Here is a 19854-nt window from a genome sequence, read left to right as displayed (position 1 = left end):
TTACACATCTGACGAATGTGTTGACATAGAACCTACAGATGGTGTGTATTTACTTACTATGGGGTTTGCTCTCCACTGCCATAATTTTCTATGTTGATGGCAGCAGTGATGCCACAGATAATGAAGGGAATCCCACCACCGACTAAATAAAACCTGCAGAAACACACACACACACACACACACACACACACACACACAGACAGTCATTAGTCAAAGGAAGAGATGGTATCAGGCAGTTTGGTTGTATTATACTAACAGTTGAACAGACACAAAGAATGGCACAGAAACATTTAAGGCAAAGTAGAAAAGAAAGAGAAAGAGAGATCACACAGCGTAAGAACCTACTGGTGGAAAACAGTTCACTGCAGTTTGATTTTTTAATGGTTAATTATGCATGTGTTTATCTTGAGATAACCATTTCATTACCATAGACTGGTATTAATGCTGAGTAATGCTCTAAATCACTTAGACAGTTCCAAGTATGTCCCTTGGGTCACTCTTGTCAATGGAGATGCACTTACAATTATACATGTGAGTTATAAAACTTCCATTTCACTGATCTAGTCCTCTCTCTCTCTCTCTCTCTCTCTCTCTTTCTGTTTCTCTCTCCCTCACTCTCTCACACCTATGTTTTACTTCTGCAAACATCCATTGATTCCTTATTTTCTATTCCATTTTCTCTGTCTGGCTTTACCAGGTTGATCTGTCATTTTAAAGCTCTCTCTCTCTCTCTCTCTTTCTCTCTCTCCCTCGCTACCTATTTTTTATATCCTCATAAGACAATGAATAAGCAGGTGTCCCAATACATTTGTCCATATAGTATATGTGGAGACTGTGAATGGGGGCATTGACATTAAAGTAATGGTTCTCAAACAGGGGCATCTCGTAATACAGTGTATAATGGTAAATTCTAGCAAATAAAGCAAATGCAAATGATAAAGATTCAGTGTAGAAATGAACGTGTTTAATCACTATTACATATGTAATGGTTTACCAACCTTAACACCTAAGCCTCAGTTTAATCTCGCTGACCAAAAAGAAATGGTGTGCTCGTACATGGAGCTTATAATACTGAAAGCCTGGACTATTTTTAGGTTAGCCTTGTTTCTCACTGGTCTTCCAACAAAGTCAGGGAAATTTTGACCTAAAAATATACAAAACAAAAGGACAGCCACACACCCACACATATACAAACACACATGCATGCCCACCCACACACAGTCACCTCTCTGCATGCACACACACACCTGCTTTGTACACCAGCTTCTGTTTTCTGATCTTTGGTCCTTTATTTATGGACTTCAAACATCTTTTCTCATCCTTTCACTCATCATTTTACAGCGTCCTTTCAACGCACCCCTTTTTCTGCTACCGTTCAAATAGCTTACAAAGTGGCAGACCAGAGGCAAAGCTGCTTTTCAGCTTAAGTTCAAGAACAACAATTATCTGATATAAATAGACGGAGAGTACACCCCAAACACCTTCTACCCTCCAAACACACAGTACACACATACACACACATTACATGGACACAAAAAACATTTAAGGCCAGTCAGTGACTGAGGACATATATCCATTGCCTGATCACTCGGACAGAAGCTTCCTCTGTTAGTCGAGCCCTCTCGTGTTCCTTCTGAAGTGGCATTCTGATGCTGAAATTCCTACCCCAGATAATTAGCATGTAAAGGAAAGTGTGCTGGGGGAAAGACTGTGCCCTAGTGAGGGGGCACTTCGATAAGGCTGATTTTGCTGGCAGGCCAATAAGCTGCTCTGTCAGTGGGTTCTATTTAAGAATATGTGTGTGTGTGTGTGTGTGTGACTTCTCAGTGATGTGTGTGTGTGTGTGTGTGTGTGTGTGTGAGAGGTGAAGGAAATTGATTTGTCTCCAGCTGCTGGGCCTCAGTGGTGGGGTCTTGTGACAGCTAGCATTAGAGTCAATCACAGAGGATCAGCCCAGCACCACCGTCAGCACATTATCTGCTTTTAGAAACACCCTGCAAGCGCTTGTTTTTAGACAATGTCAGGACGTGGGGACACTGCATATGTATATTGTCACTGTCATGCAAATACCTTGTATCTCCAATCATGGAGATACAAAAATCTTGTATCTCCAACAATGTAAAACTTTTATTCCAGGGAATTTTGGAGGATTTCTACTCAGACAGATTAAAATTATGTCCAAAATGGATATACAGCAAAAATGGAGATACAAGGTTTGTGTGTGACAGCAGCGAATGTTACTCTATACATCGAACGCCCATAACCTTAACACCACCTGTCTAATATTGAGTAGGTCCCCCCAAAACAGACCATCCGAGGCATGGACTTCACAAGACCTCTGAAGGCGTCCTCCTGTGTCTGACACCAAGACACTAACAGCAGATCCTTTAAGTCCTGTAAGTTGTGAGGTAGGGCCTCCATAGATCACATTAATGTGCCCTAAATGTGCGTGCGGGAACCTCCTACAAGACCTGCTTGATGTTCCGGAGATGCTCTGACCCAGTCGTCTTCTTCACAGTCACAGTTTGGCCCTTTTGCTTGTAAATTTTCCTACTGTTAACACATCACCTCCAAAAACTGACCTAATGCCTAATATATCCACCCATTGACAGATACCACTGTAATTAAAGATAATCAATGTTTTTCACTTCACCTGTCAGTAGTACTAATGTTATGACTGATCTGTGTATATATATTATATGTTTTTAAGCCAAACTATACCACTTAACAATTTAACCTTAATTATTTATAGCTGCTGTGAAATCAGTAGGTGGAATTCATTATTTTCTGTCTCCAATTCATTATCTGGAACTCCAGTCCTCAGTGTACTTCATTTACACACACAGCAGTGAGTTGCCCTCTGAGCTGTAATGTGAGTGAATGTCATGCTGGTGAGCTGCCACACAGGGAAAAGGCTCCAGAAACAGCATTTTTCTTTCTTAATTTTAGTTTAACAATTAATCATCATGAGGTCTTTACTCGCTGAGTCACTTTCAGTTGGATTTGTAATGGACTGACACCTGCACATCAGGTCCTCTGAATGCATTTTTTTGGAAAGAAAAACAACAAATAGATTCATCGATTAGCAGCAAGGAAGTGGTTCAATGAAGTGCTTCAGTATATTTAATAAACAACTGAAAAAAAAGAAAAAATGAAAACACTCTGATGTGAAAACTGGGATTAGTGTTAATAGGTGGTTTATAATTGTGACTCACTGTGTGTAGAAGCCTTGAGACCTTTCTGGTGCAAATAGGAACAGTCCTAGATCAAAGTACAAAATACAGGTGGGGCACTGGGGGAATGTGGGACTCCTAATTAACCATTTCAACCCCCTGCAGGTCTCAAAATCAATATTCTGGTGGGGTCCCTGAAAACCAACTTAGAATGACATTAAAGTGTCCATTAGGGAACAACAGACACTTAAATACCAATTTCTGACTGAAGCTGCAGCACTGATCTGCCTCAAATTGGCACAGCAGCAATTTAGTTCACCCAGTTGGTCCTACGTAGCTCAGCAGCTGTAACTACAGTATGACCAGGATACTTCTGAAAACTACAACATGTTGCAGTGTTGTGTGAGGAGTATGTCTGAGGGCCACAAGTTTGGCCTCAAACCAACAGAGAAGTAGTGTTTTCTGCAATGTCATTTTTGTGCTTCAAGCAATCATTAGGAAATTCCATATATTAAAATGTAAGCCGTAGAGCAAAAATGTGTAAATAATGTTTTGCAGCTGTTGAAGAGCCCTCAGATTGGAAAGAGATATTTTATCTACTGTTACATGTAAGCGGCTACATTTAGAAAAAAAACAGTAATTAACAATAATTTGATCTCTATTGATATTTCAAAAATCCTACTGGTCCTTCGCCTTAAACCTTAATCTCCTGAGACCCAGACTTTTGTTGGTAGGACCTAACAAGTATAAAAACTAAACTTGAAAAAAAACAATGTCCTCATATGAGGACAAAGGGTCAAAGTTTTTAAAAAATTAACTAATATGGTGCAGAGAAGCAGAAATGTAATGTCACAGGGTCTCAAGAGGTTATATAGAACACAGTCCAAGGTCTGAACCTCATGGTTCAGTATGGGTTTAGTACAGGTTTGATACGAATTCGGTACAACAGAAAAAACAGCAATAAAACACCCGAAATACATGAAGCTAGGTTTCTTTTCATTTGTTTTGGACAGCAGTGCAACAGTTTGTTCCATCTAGTGTTGTCTAATTGTAGTTAGATACAGTAAAACACAGTGAACATATGTCCCATTTTATGTAGGGCTAATTGAGAAACAAAAAGCAACAGATCAAAATTAGCTTCAAAACTGAAAAACAAAACCCACATATGATTTAACAGCAAAAAATTGTTCTAGTAATAAAAAAATAAAACCTGTGTATAATAAGAAGTGCTTAGAAGGCTATATTTAAACCAAAACTTAATCCAAAACTTAAGCCCACCCCTTCCTCAGAAAAGACAGATATAAAACCCTAGCAGATTTGTAAGAAGCGGGCTGGTCCTGGAACTCGTGCTTGTGAAATTTGGATCAGCATTACATTCTTCAATCTTCGCACATAGTCTACCACATACAACACGTGCACCATAATGTTTAATTCTGTGGTGGTTCAGGACAAATATACATTCCTTTTTTCAGGTTGAAACATTTAGATTTAGTAAAACAAAATGAAGGTCTGGGACTGTGAACTGATAGCAGTGATCTTGCAGTATAAAATTCTAATTACTCTTTTAGACCCTTTTTACACCTGGTCACGTTGTGTGTCTTAAGTATCAGGATTATATCTGGATTAAGGCTGAGACACATAAAAATGCAAGTGTAAATGCACCCAACATGCATTTAAACCAGATACAAAATCTGATCACTCAAACCAATTCAGGAGGTTTAGACCCATTTGAGCCACATGTTAAATCAGATAAACACATTAGTCTCTCCAAGACACATTCCACAACTAAAACCCCTCAGAATACAACTGAAACACCAGTAATAGTTGCCACGCAACAAGCAAATTTGCATATTCTGTTCCCACAAGTGGAATTTAGCCTGAATAACCAGAGATGCATTTGATTTCCCAGTGTAAATGCATGTTGTCAAAAACAATCCAGATACTAGTCACATGAAATGACTAAAAGTAAATGGGGTCTTAAGTTTTCTGAAAATAAATAAATAAATAATTTTTTTACATTATTAGTAAGAAATTTGCTCTTCACAACTGTACCAGTACAAACACACTTAACACAATCTCCGTTCACACAGCAGCAGATGTACATCTAGGGCTATGAGACAGTGAACAGGGAATGTAAGAGAGGAAATGTGGAGTCATGGGGTGATATAAGGTCAGCTATCAGCAAAAGACAGCAACTTGGGAACATTTATTAGACAGGCTTCACTCTGCCTAAAGACTGTGCAAAATGTCATTTAGGCATTGACGTGATCACCCAGCGGCTTCAACAGAGCAGTTTGCCTGCAGGCGCAGAACGTCTTAGTTTGATGAAAGAAGGCGCGCTGTTTTAATGAGAAAAACATCTTTTTGGCCAGAGTTTCTCTAATAAAGGTCTCTAAACTAGGACACTGGTTCTCATTAAAAAGATGAGAAATGTAAGAGGTGCCTTGGTGTGAACTGTTTATTTTACTGCAAACAACAAGAAAACATTTTCCAATGCACATAAACCATCATCTACTTCTTACATCTATAAACCTGCAGTAGTTTACACTGTCTGCTTGTACACATGTTCTTTTGTATGCGCATGCGCAAATCTGTGTGAAGACACCAGGCTTTCTCTCTGGAGACAGTCTGCTGAGCCAGCTGAAGATGCTGACATGATGCAAGTCAGTCAATAGAGGATTTTGCTGAACATGTGGAAGCAATGATTACTTTTTCTAATGCTTATCTGTGCACCACATCTATTCAAGGCCAGTGGAATAAGCTATAGATGAAAACAGCTTCTGTTAGACTGCTTGTAGACACTGTTGAAAGCTTTGTAGTTGCAGTTATAGCATTAGAGCTGCCTGAAATACATATGTGAAAAAAATGAATGACTAAATTAAAGGGCATTCCAAAAACACCTCAATTAGCCATATGTTCTAACAGCCTGAGCAGCAGCTAGAAAGGTTGCCAGGTAACACTTATTAAGAAAAAAAATGTCACCTCTAATGTATAAGCTCGTTTCAACACCGGACTCTCAGCTGGAGGAACTGCTTATAACTGGGCCCTGCCCACTTTAAAAAACACTGATGCTACACCTAGTGTGACCTTCTCCCAAAAGCAAAAAAAAAAAAGAACACTAAAACCAGTCAACCAAGAAGCTCCTCAAAAAACCTGGCTGATTCTACAGCACAGAAGATAATAATACATCCACATTAACCTGAACAGCTGATAACATAGCTGGAAGACATGGCTGTCTTTAGCCTTCCTCTATGTAAAAAGCATGCCGGTAAAATAAACAGTGACTACTCAGAATTACAATCTGCTCTCTGAGCGGTTCTGGCCATTTTCTCTGTGGGTGGCTAATTCGCATGCTAAATTCTACCTCTCTGCGAGGCAAACAGAAATACCCTGTAGCTTATTAGCATAACATCGATAGCAGGCCAGTGCGGAAGTTAAAATCAACATCCCTCGTAGACAACATTAAAGAGACGAACACCTCGAACACCCACTATCTTCAGTTCAGCGGGCAGTAGGTTGAATAGAGCTAGAATGTCAGTATACTGTATGAATGTCTCTGTCTCCACAATGTATATTTGTATATATATGCATGCATGCATGTGTGTCTTACCTCAGCATGGGAGATCTGGGTGGGTGAGGAGGTGTGTCTCCATCCTGAGGCTGGGGGGGTTTCTTGGTCACCTGTTTGTAGATGTTGCGGGCTGTGAATCCCAGCCATAGCATAGTGGAAAGAGATGAGTAATGAAGCACTACGCCAACCTGCAAAACACAAACACACACAGAGCCCCTTAAATGACAAGGGCCCTCTATATGGGGACCATGCTTTGACTCTTTACTCTTATAATTACATAACTTACATATTAAGAGGCGTGCAAAATACAGTTAGTTTAGTAATTATGAATCCTTTGTACTTTACATCAGAATTGCTGAACTAGTATTCTTATACTCATTGAAACTCTTGAAACTCATTGAAAGACCCAGTGAAATGGGCATTTTTAAATGTATTGCCTATATCCAAATATAGCCAATTCCAGCTCTGAGGCACCATAATTAGGCATTGCAAACAACCAGCAGCAGTGAGACTTTTGTTGCCACATGCTGTTGCTAAAAAAGCAATGATTTCACTGCAGCATGTTGAAGTAAGTGGGAGCTAAATCACCAGGTTAGACAAACTGGATGTAAATACACAATAAAATGGTCAGGAAAATTAATAATAACAATCAAAAGCTCTACAAAGCCAAAATGTATGAGGGAGATCAGTAGTTGGGTTTCCACTAGTTCAATCCTTGACAACACTGACTGCACCATCAGTCTTGGTCCCAATGACTGTTATTACCACAGCTGAACAGACAGCAGAAAGAGCAAACATTACTTTAACTGCAATGTCCTTGTGTGCATCACATATGTGCCGCTTAACACTTTAGCACCCATACCCTAAAACACCCTCCTACAAATCTTTTAAGGATATGACTGTATGTTATGCCTCGCTCTCTGGCTTAAAATTACCATCCAAATCAAGCGTAGCCTAAAATGTTTCCCCCATTTAAGAAGGCTGCCACATATTGCGTTACTCTCATACAATCCTGCTGTAACCAGAACAGTTTGTCTCAGGAGGACACAGTGTGAAAGAGGATGTCCACCAATGTGAGTGCACTTGTTCCATATGTATACAAATATAGCTAATTACGTTGTATTTCACATTGTATCAAAACATGTGCCTGAAGAAAGAGACATAGGATGAGACTGAATGGGAGAGAGGAAGAGGACAAAGGGAGAATCTCTGACTAAAGGCAAAGTATCGCACACAGCACTGGCCAAGACCTCCACATCAAACATTCTACATCACAGCTCAAAGCCACTGACCAGTTTCCAGTCCAATATGTATACCAAAAATACACTAATTAAACATCTTGGTGTTGGATTAGGAAGGTGTTTGCTGTTTCAAATGGGTAAGCAGTAAATATACAACCTGCCTTACAGGTAGTCAGTAAAGCCACCCTGAATAACGTTTTAGAGAAGGAGCCTTTCATAAAGATCTCTCCTTAGTAAGAGGGGTAAATCTCAGCTTTGTGTCAGTAATCTCTGCACAGTGAATCATTTCATTTATTTTTACTACATTCACTGCATTTCACTGGAACTCCTATTTCAGTATGTCCAGCAACCTCACAATACATATTGTGATATAAGCACCACAACACAATTTCCAAAATTTCCATTAAGTTACAGTTAACTGAAATTGTCTAGGAGATTTAATTAAGATTAAATGCAAGAAAATTTACTTGCATAAGAACTACAATAGAAAATAAGTGAAATAATAAGAGAAATTAAAAAAAACAAACACTACAGTTACAGCACTAAAAACATAGGGGAACTAAGACCCACAATAACCAAGCAAGAGCTGGTAGACCAACAAGACTGCCTCTATAAGATATGGTGCACTTTGAATTTTCATATTTAAGAGAGAGAAGAAGAAACCAACCTCCCTTATCGCTTTAGATCTGAAAAAATCACGTTAATTCTTCCACTGTAAGAAGACAACACTGTGAGTCTAAAAGGATGTGAAGCTGACCAAAGGTCAAATGAAAACAGACAAAAAGAAGAACATCTGATTAAACCAAACTACAGAAGCTGCTGCTGGGACTGACCACCCCAGAGTCTAGATCCCAACACCCCTGAATGTGTTTGAGTGTACCTGGATAGTAGAAAATGCATCAAATTCTAAGACTGAATTGTACGCATGTAAAATCTCCCTGTAGGCTTTCTACTATATTTTGGAGCATTGCTGTGAGGATTTGATTGCATTTAGCGACATTACTGAAGTCAGGATGTTGTATAATAACTATCATTACCTACCTCATTCCCAACTCCCCTACTCATCCTAAAAAGTATACCCCTCTAGCCCGCCCCTGGCATTAGGCATGGTGCTATTAGGTGCATGTTTATTTGCTCCAAAGAGTCCTATTCTATTGGCAATATTTCTCTACAGGGTCTAGACAAGCTGTGTGTGTGTGCATTTGCACGTCCATGTCAGCAATGGGTGCAACTTAAAGTAGATGAATGCAATTATTAGAAGGAGTGTCCACAAACATTTGGATATATAGTACACATGAACAACATCACACTCTCTCAGTAGCTGTATTTCCCTATTACTTTGCAAACCACTGTGAAGAAGTAGACTTAGAAATACATCCACGGTCATATCAGTTGGCATCGTTTCCCTAATATATTGCCTCATCAATATTTTGAACACAGCCCTAACCACAAGTGCTCTTTTACATCTCTAAGACCTTCATTTCCATCAGTCTCCACCTTTTGCCAGTTTTCAACAGCAGCTGCCACCACCATTAATATTGAGAAGAGCACTCCCTGTTGCACAGTGAAAACCAACTGAGACATACTCTAGCTCATTAATTAACAGTCATAGCAGTCCTAAAAAAAGACATTCGAATTTGCTGGAAGGGAAACTGAGCTACCTTCCAACCTGCAGCTCATGGCATGTTTGAGTGGGCTAGCCTACAAACTCCAGCAGTCATGAGGCCTTTTCCCACGATGATGGCCTGGGCTGTGCCCAGAAGCTTTTCACACAGCTTGCTAGTTCAGCAGAGTGGACGCAGCCAAGCTGGTGTTGATCAGCACCCGTACCCTGTGGGACACTTGACACTGCAACCACTTCCACCTTGACAGTCTGCCTGTAATAGCCTGCAGCACAGCCCACTGAATCTGCTTCAGATTATCCCGAGTCCTCAGAACATTCCCTGCAGCTTTAGCCCCTGCTCTGCCTCTCTCAATGCTGCTCAGCAGCTCAGTGGGTGCACAGCTCCTCCTGCGCTCATGCCCTGTTCTATCTGCAATTAACATTTTAATGCCATGGCAAACAGCAGCTATTGTTTGCCTTTTAATTTACTCTTCCACTGACATGACTTCATCAGGCTGTTTTGGTATATTCATAGTGAACTGAAAATACTGGCTATGAATGATATGTTACTAAGATATGGGTAACTCTTGCTGACAAGTCCTTTTTATTAGGAGGTAGGATGCAAGTATGGGTTCACTTTACTAATCCTTTTAATATCACCCCAGAGAAAGATCATAGAATGCAGAAGAGAGGAACTATCCCTCAAAGAAATGCAAAAAGAAAACAAAAAACCCAAACTAACAAAACACAGAAACAGCAGCAGAACATAGCCGCCGGGGACTAGACCACTGCGGACAACTGTATGAGCACAAACATAAATGCACCACTGCAAACACAGGGGTATAAAAACACAAGGCAACCAGGAACACCTGGAGGGATAACGAGAGGACAGGGCTGCAAAGGAGGCACAGGTGGGAACACTAATGTCTGGGAGGAGCCAGGGCAGAGACAAGGACAAAACACAAACAGAGCCATGTGCAACAATGTGCATGGTAAGCCAAAACAAAACACAGGAAGGGAAAATACAAGGGCAAGACGGAGACACACTTAATGGGGCCCTGCTGTCGGGAAGTTGAAAGGTGATGGAATCTGCTTTTTTATTAATCAAAGTTGGTGAATTGATGTCATGCAGAATCATGCAGTCCTCAAATGACTTTTTATACACTGTATACCATTCTGCTGTCCGTGAGCTCCTTCTTTCATCGTTCTGGTTGGAGTTAATATTCTAACTCAAGCGTGCAGGAGCGAGGCACAGCAGGCTCTCACAGAACAGATCACCAGCGCACTACACATACACACAAACTCTGTTTTCATCATTTTGGGAACGGAGCTAATTTCACTCATGAAGTACCCAAATCAGACAGCATGTTACCTGCCCCACCAGGGAGAGTACCAAATTAGGCCGCTGCTACACTGCTTTAAAGAATGCATTGGCTCTGTTCACTGTGCAGCCCTGGGTCTCTCATGACTGCCTAGATCATCTTCTCCCAACCTACAGGCAGAAGCTAAAATCTGCTAAAGCTATGGTCAGTACTGTGAAGAAATGGACAACTGAGACAAAGGACAGACTACAGGACTGTGTGGGAGACACTGATTTAAGTATGTCTGAACATGCAGCTAAAGACCTGGAAAGATATACGGACACTGTGACATCTTATATCAGCTAGGACTCAACCCAGGAATTAAATACAACAATGACAGGTTCTGCTGTAATGACAAACTGGGACATCTGCATTGGTCTAAAAAGCAGGCATACACAGTGTGGAAACTGGGTGCTGTACAACAAAGCAGAAAATGCAGCGAACATGGGCTTTCACCATGTCTTTGACCACCTTCACTAGCCAATGACATTCAACATTGTTTGGATTCAGCTTAACATTTAACACCATAATTTCATATTTACTCAACAATGAACTCTTCCAGCTCAAGGTACCTGCATCCACCTGCCAATACATAACCAGCTTCTACACAGGCAGACAGTAAGAGGTTAGGCCAGGAATATTCTCAAACAATCCGTACTGGCACACTGCAAAAATGTGTGCTCTTCTCCCCTAACTATAATGCACCACTGCTCCACAGACCCCTCAGTCAAAATCCTGGAATTTGCAGACGACACTAGTCATTATTATTATTGTTCCACCACACATTTCAGAAGAGTGGTGGAACAGCTGGTACTCTGGAGCAGTCACAACAACCTGGAGCTGAACACGCTCAAAACCGAAGAGATGATGGAAGACTTCAGGAGAACCCCCCCCATCTTCCCACCCCTACAATCACTGACAAGACCATGATGGCTGTGGAGTCCCTCAAGTTCCTGGGAACCATGGGCACAAGATTCTGAAGTGGGACATCAACATTAACTCTATAACAAAGACAGTCCAGCAGAGGATGTACTTCCTGCGAAAGCTGAAGACGTTCAACCTGCCTCAGGAGCTGCTTCGAATAGAGTCTCAAAATCACCACCTTAACCACAGTCTGATGCAGCTCTTCCAGCCAAAAGAGCAATCAAAACTGTAGCACATCATCAGATTTGCAGAGAAGACCAGTGTTCACCTTTCCAGCTTCCCTGACCTGCACACCTCCAGAGCATGCAGAGAAAATCATCGCTGACCCATCACACTCTAGCCATCAACTACTTCGGCTTCTTCTCACAAGCAGGCACAATAACTGCATGTAGACAGTCCTATCCTTGCCTCCTCATATGTTACTTTATTTTATTGACTTTTACTACATGCTTATCTTATTCTAATGTGTTGCTACCTGCTATGTGTGTGTATATGTGGTAGAACCCAGGTATGGTTGTGTTAGTCCAAGAGGGAGATGTTTATTGTGTGTTAGTGCACACTATGAGCTCCTGTGCAACCAAAGACTAATTACTTCTATGCATAAACATACTTGCCCAATAAAGCCTGATTCTCATTCTGATGAGCACTCATCCTCTCTTCTGCCTATGCAGTAAACCTCAACAAAGGCTCTATTCCCATAGCACACAGCTGACCTCACAAGCAGCCACCGTGACAAATCCTCACCCAGTCTGCCCTGCACTGCTACCCCCCTACTAACCCTCCAAACACTTAACGAGAGTGAAAACACTCAGGCTGCCCTTTCCAACAACTCTATGACATGGTGAACAGATGAGCCATGATTAAGTAACAATCTAAAAAAAGGGAAAATTTTGGCTTAAACTAATCTGCAACTGTTGTTCCAAGAGAAAGAAAGAGGGAGAGAGTGAAAGAGAGAGAGAGAGAGAGAGAGAGAGAGAGAGAGGGGACAGAGGGAGATTTGTGAAAAATATCCTGGGAGTTCACAGAAATAGCTCCAAAACTGCCTGCAGGGCAGAACTGGGACTCTGTCCCTTACACAATCAAATACAAAAAAAGATCAATGAAGTTCTGGCACCCTCTCAATCAGGCCAACCAAGATTTTATAAAATAATAATCTAACAGACCTCAAAGCCTCATGCACACTGCATTCTCAATCTACCCCCCACTGGCAGGCAATCTAAGAACTTAACCTTGCCCCAAAAATCTACTAGACAAATTGTTGAAAATTTAAGACAGAAGCAAATGCTGAAACATAAACGGAGTGCAGAACAGATTAAAATGTAATACTGCCTTTACTTTAGCTGCCACTTTCTCAAGAATGTGATGAAGTTGCCACTGCCCAATGCCAAACTTAGTATGCGTCTAAACCTCTCCTGTATCCGACTTTGGGGCAGTGGAACTGCCTTCTCTGGAGTGATAGATTTTTTATCCAATACCAGTGGGATGATTTAGAGTGGCATTTGTAACCCAGAACCTTTCATGGCAACATCAGTGACTGACCTCTCTAATCACAGCAACTGACATCTGACATCTAGTGTAAAGCCTTTCCAGAACAGTAGAGGCTGTTACTGCAGCAAAGGACAAAACCCTCAAGAATGTTTGTAGCGTTTGGCTCAAAAATGCACAAAACATTTTTTATAGCTTGTTTTGACTGTCAAAAGTATGTGATCCTTGAGAAACTTTTGTAGGTTCTTTTTCATAAGGTGCTTTAAGGAACCTTCAAAAAAAGTTTTTTTAGAAGAAAAGGTTTTCTTTTAGGGTTCATCAAAGCACCTTACGTTTCAAACTGAAGAACCTCCAATAGTTCAAGGATCTTATCCATTGAACAGTGTGTTTAACATGCCTGTGCAGATTTCTATCGCTCAGAGTGTAACCAACAAGCTGATAGGCTCTTTTTGTTAAAGGGGCAGGTAAATACGCCATGTTGAGCTACTTCAACCAGTGTCCGGTCTCTTTATTTACAATGCCTCTGGGGCAGCATAGTGGTAACCCATCATTGTGAAACACCCATTTAAAGGCATACTTTTGCAAACTTCTGGGAGTGTAATGTACAGGACTGTGCATGAGAATTGAGAAAACAACTGCATACTTTCATCTAACATTTCATCATACGTAACAATGTAGCATTTGATGAATTCCGTTACCTTCTCTAGGCAAAACTGTAAACAACAAAAGCCCAATCAAAATCCAACCTTTTGACAGTTTGTAGATCATTAGAGACAAATAGTGAGCTGGAATCAAACTGCTGCTCCAAGGCAGTCCCAACTCCAAAGCAAAGAAACAGCATCCAGCTGATTTCGGGGCTTTGACAGCGAGTGCAAGAGAGCAGCTTTTAAAGTTTCTCTTCAAGCAGTTCCTACTGTTTCATCACTGCTGGCATTGTATTGCATCTCAGAACACTTATCTTGCATCGCATATCAGAGTACTCAGGCACGTATGAGTGTGGTTTGTGATGTGTGTGTGTTAAATATTAATAACAGGTGGCAACAGAACGACAACGGCAATGAAACCACTGCTGCAGGTTAACAGTGTATAGGGAGTCTGTAAGAGAGATAATTAATCTGTTTTGGGAGAGGGGGGGGGATTGGGAAAGAGAGAAAAAGAAAGACAGACGGGGAGGGAGAAGAAAGACACAGAGTGAGAGTGAGAAAGTGAGGAAGAAAGAGAGAGAGAGAGAGAGAGAGAGAGAGAGAGGTAGAAGTAGAGAGGAAGACAGAATGTAATCATTACTATAAAGAGAGGGTGGAGAGGGTATGTCTGATCCAAAGTGAAAGTGAGATGGGTAGAAAAAGAGAAAGAAAAGAATGAGTGAGTGTGACAGTGTTGGTTTGCACACTCCTTGATGTTGTGTGTCATGTGTAAGAGGGGGCGGCACACTCACTGTCCCTGAGATAGAATGACTCCCTGCTGGGCAGAGAGTTGTGGAGGGTGGGTGAGGGATGATCACATGGAGCTGCACAGCCGCTACCGTGAGTGTTGCGTGTAATTATCCAAAACACACAGACACACACACACACACACACACACACACACAGAGAGAGAGAGAGATACACACTCACATAGTCATAGCCGGTAGACTGGTAAAATGACAGTGAGTGGGCCTGATGTGACACTGAGAGATGCAGGTTCTAACAGAGAGATGAAGGCTCTCAGCAGGAGACGGATGTTTTAATCCCTCGTGTGCTGTGCGCAGTAAGCATCAAGATTCCAGGCATATTGGATAGTCACAGTGCATGAAGTGCTAAATGCACTGCTGCGCTGAGGTGGAGATTCAGAGCTTAGCCTTCAGAAGTCACAGTCATCGTGGGTGCTAACAAAAGCTAATAAGATAACAAGTGGGAATTTCTCACTCAAAACCTTGCTGAAAAATCCAGCTCAAGACCACATTTCACTGGTATCTGCTTTCAGTGGTTGAAAAGCTGGTCATCCAGATGAAAACATAGCTTATGCTGGTAAAACAGCTTAGCGCTGACCAGAATAGCATGTGTTTTCATTTGACTTTGATGGAATAGCTGGTCTATCAGCATGATCAGCTTGGCCAAGCTGGTCATTTAGTTGGTCATATTCGTTTAGTTTGGTCAAGCTGGTCAACCAACTTGGTCAAGCCTGTCATACTGGTGAACCGGTTTAGTCTTGCTGGTTGAGGTCATGTTGGTTCAGTAGTTTGGTCAAACTGGTAAGCTTGTCATAAAGTTGGCTGGTCAACAGTACGACAAGGTCTGGCTGGTCATGCTGGTGAACCAGCTTGGTCATATTAGTTGACTAGCCTGGTTAAATTTGTCATAATGGCAGACCAAAAACATACCCTATGTTGGTCAAAATGTTTTCAGCAGGAAAGTCACTGAACGACACGAAAAGGAATGCAGAACAACCCCCTCCTGGAAAACTACTTTCCCACATACTAACCCAATGCATCCAACCATAAATTACCTCACCCAGGGACATATTAGGACAATTGTAAGGGTGACTGACAGAGGCTCAAAAAAATTATTAATTGAGCATTCTGGCAGAGCTGTTAGAGTTGTGGGGCCAGTGTAATATATTTTTAGGGGGCCCAAAATACCTGGCAGCACCCAAGACCCCACCTGATCCAACTAATCACAGCCTTCAGAAGCCATTGACTACATTAAATGGATTGTGTAAGATTTGAAAGGGTTGGAGTTGAAACCTGCAGGGAGGTAGCACTCCAGGAGGAGGTTTGAAGAGCATTGTTCTAAAGGTTCAATCAAAACCACGTTTGTGAAATTGAATGTATACTAAAACAACAGCTTGATATCTAAGGGCACAGTTCAAAACTGTTTTATTGTTTTGAGCTCAGCTGTCTTTCAAATGTATGAATATATAATTCATAAACTAGAGCCAGAGGCAGAAGATTTGCAGCAAAGTGTCAACATGTTTCCCTCCAGTGCTGACAATGAAACAGAAGGATTCAAATTGCATCTGTCTACAATATGTTTGTTCCTGTCTATAATTGTGTCTGCTCTATGCTATTTCCTTGGTTTTAAGCAGCTCTTCTGTTGTCAGTTCAGTGTCTTTTCCATTTGTGCATGTGTCTGCATTCACATAAACATTTCTGTGTATGTACTGCATTCATGTTAGTGTGTGTGGCCCAATTTGTCAAAGAGGTTAGGCTGCAACTTCTAGTGCTAGATAAGTGAGTCGGGAGGGGTATCACACAGGTGTAACTGAGATAGCTGATTCAGGGCCATAGTAATAATACAGTACTCTACTCTAGACAATAGGCCGTACACGCTAGCATACCACTCCAATAATGCACCTATAATAGTTACCAACTTAAGTAATCCACCGTGATACACTGTGCAGTACTCACACAAATGCTCGCTCTTTTTATCTTTCATCAGCAAGTATCAAGTAAGTCTCAAGGATTACAGTCTGAAAGAAGTTCTAAGTCCGTGGGTCAAAGTATTGAATTTTGCATTTCAAGGGTCGGTTTCCTGACAGGGTCTGAACTGCACCCCAGATTCTCTAATCATAGGTAAAGCTGTCTAGGACTAGGGTTAATCCTTGTCTGGAAATCCAACATAATGTCCTTGAAGTTGTTTTTTCAAATTAGTCTTAAATATATTGAGAGGTAATAAACACATAATCCATAACTAATCAAAAAGCACAATTTTTTTTTAAGAAATCTGAATACAGTTACTCTGTATTTCATAAAACGTTTTGTGGTCACCTAAAAGTTTCATGCTTCTTGTAGAAGGCCTCTAGTTCTCATATATTTGTGGTTCATCTTGCATGCACAGCTTCTTTAGGTTCTGTCCTCATTTTTTTTTATGACTTGTAAAAGTCAGAACTGTGAGGGCCATTCCAAAAGCTTCATTTTCAGCTTCAGCCTTTACAATGCTGGTTTAATTTTTTTTCATCAGCTGGTATGGAAAAAACCCTTATTCTCTCCTCTTATGCAATATTATCTATGCCACTGGTAACAACACAGTTTGCAACACTTGAGGTGTCAAGGCATTTGAACAGGTCACATTGATGAGTATCATCTTATTATTTTTTTTATGAATCCGTTTCTTTTCTCCCAATTTGTTTCTGCCAATTAACCCTCCCATTTGTAACTCCCCCTAGCACTAGCAATGCTCCCAACACTATGAAGGTAAGGTCTTAACACATGACTCTTTTGATACATGCAAAGCCAGCCACCGCCTCTTTTCAAACTACTTCACTGTGCAGCTGTCATGTCTGTAGAAAAGCAACGGATCCCCAACTCCACCGCATCAGCCAACAGACGGCTATACCAGTCAACATGGCTTTAAGAAGGATGAGGGGAGAGAGTGCCATCTACCCACCAGGAAAGAGCATAGCCAACTGTGCTCTTTCTGACTTGGAATTTGAACTCGTGACCCCCAGGCCACAGTGTTAACACATTAGACTGCTAAGCGACTCTGAGCTCTTTAGAAAAGTTTATGCCAAGTCTAAATTATTATCATTGGCTTTAGTTCCCCCTTTCGGAACTACACAGCAGATCATTGTTCACTTACTTACCTGCTAATATTTTGTCTATTTTGAGGATTCAAATCTATGAGAAGCTGGGGGTAGATCAAGACAAAAACATCCCTACCAGCATAGTTATATTCTCTTGGACGACTTCTACTTTTGATTTTGCACAGCAGTGAACATGACATGTTAATCATCATGAGGAAAGAAAGAAACCGATGTTAGAAATGCTTGTTGTCATGGTTGGTTCAGTCTGCTTACGTCACATTATGGCATACTGCCTCCACAGTTTGTGCTGGTACTGCATCTTGCAGATACGTCACATTCATTTCTGCGGCTGTGCACGATCAAAAATCTGAATGGACGCAGCATGCAGAGAGGCACACGTAGTTAAATCAAGCATACCATAGCTCTGAGAGTGCATTTCTATTTTTTTCAGCGTTGAAAAGCCATACACAATGTTCTGAAAATCCATCAAGTCTGAATGAAAAAAAATTAAAAGACTGCTCTATGAGTCATCTTTACAATTGTGTTTCTACCCAGATCAGAATGAGAGAAGGACCATAAGAGGCTGCTGCCATCTTAGCCTCCATTCCAGCTGTTCTGAGTGACCATCTAGGCATAACACAGGGAGTAAAGCCCCTTACACACAAAACCTAGGAAATTATTAGGATATTTTTACCAGTAACATTCGGGCTTTGTGTCATTAGCCATAGAATCGAAAACTGTATTTTCCTTGGCATAGCTGAATAAGGAGAGCTTGGTACATGGATGTGAAATATCATTAACCTCAAACACTGTTGTGTCCTCATTTAAATGCAAATTTCACATAAATAAAGGGAGGCAAGTGTCTTGTCTTAATATTCGTCAAATTTAAGTTTAACAATGTGAGATTATGGTGTTTTTGTTACTACTGCATTTCGTTTTTTTGAGGCAATCATTCCCAATTCATCACAGCTTTGCACAGAAGGGGTGCACAAGGAAGCAAAAGCTAGGGAAACCAGCAGGTATCTGTGCTAGGCTGAAAAAGCAAACCCTAGGCTACCAGCTACTTGACCATCTCTTCAGTTAGCTAACCGCTCATTGTTGCTGAAAGGATAACAGCAATATCCGTTCAGACTTCTGATCCTGTTACAGTACTAAAAACAACACTATGCTATGATATGCTAAGCTATACAGTGCTATGCTATGGGACTTTTTCTATTTGAATTGTCGCAGTGCCTCACTCAACAGCCAGAGTTCTTTCAATTTTTGCAAGTCCACTATAAAAGAAAAAGCACTTAAATTTTATTTTAAGGCCTAATTACAGGGCTGTAAGTGGGGGTGTAATATTGCATCTGGGCCTTTCTCCCCACTCAAGGTCACATGCCTTCTATGTAGCCCAGAGAACAACTGAAACCAATGCTGAATAAATGCATTTAATGGTATTTTACCAGAATCATGTGATGTTCTCAAACATGGAAACTTTTCTCCCACAGACAACCAACATTGTTTTGCTTTTCTGGCCATGCTGCATTAATGTTGTGCAGTAGAAGCCATGGACACAATCAGCTTCTTTCTAAAATTACATTAAAAAAACACTCTTTTTTTTATTCACAAACCTAAACTACTGTTCATACACAGGTCTTCCAAGTAATTTCTTGATAATTGTAAGAGAACTTTAGACTCTAGCTTCTGTTCACACTTAACCTCATTCTGCTTAATTACAATTGCATTCCCTGGTAACAGTGCAAGTGTGAAAGAGGCTTAATTGGGGGAAAAAAATTACACAGCACTGTGCCTAGCTGCTTTTTGGCTCATGTGTCTGACTACGGACATTTTTTTCTCTCTAGAAAGCAAGGCCATAACAATCTTGAGCTGGTTACTATTACTGCAGGTCAAGGAATAAATACAGCAAACTGCTACATATTTCTCAGCTAAAGTAATGCTTAGTTCAATGCATGATTGCACAGATGAAAAGTCCCCTAGAGGTAAGGCAAACCAC

At 40.9% G+C, this 19854-nt stretch overlaps 1 protein-coding gene across 1 annotated transcript in view; it reads right to left on the bottom strand.

Moving 5' to 3' along the window:
* adgra1b (adhesion G protein-coupled receptor A1b) overlaps positions 1-19854 on the bottom strand; it is a 175864-nt gene that overhangs the window by 6168 nt on the left and 149842 nt on the right. Inside the window, exons 17-18 of the mRNA XM_072678275.1 lie at positions 6784-6932; positions 58-153 (exon numbers count right to left, since the gene is read on the bottom strand). Of these exons, the coding sequence (XP_072534376.1) occupies positions 58-153; positions 6784-6932 (245 nt within the window). The remainder of the gene's footprint in view (positions 1-57; positions 154-6783; positions 6933-19854) is intronic.

The sequence above is a fragment of the Salminus brasiliensis genome, chromosome 4 (genome assembly GCF_030463535.1).
Source record: "Salminus brasiliensis chromosome 4, fSalBra1.hap2, whole genome shotgun sequence".
NCBI lineage: Eukaryota > Metazoa > Chordata > Actinopteri > Characiformes > Bryconidae > Salminus > Salminus brasiliensis.
This window is presented reverse-complemented; position numbering and strand designations above follow the sequence as displayed.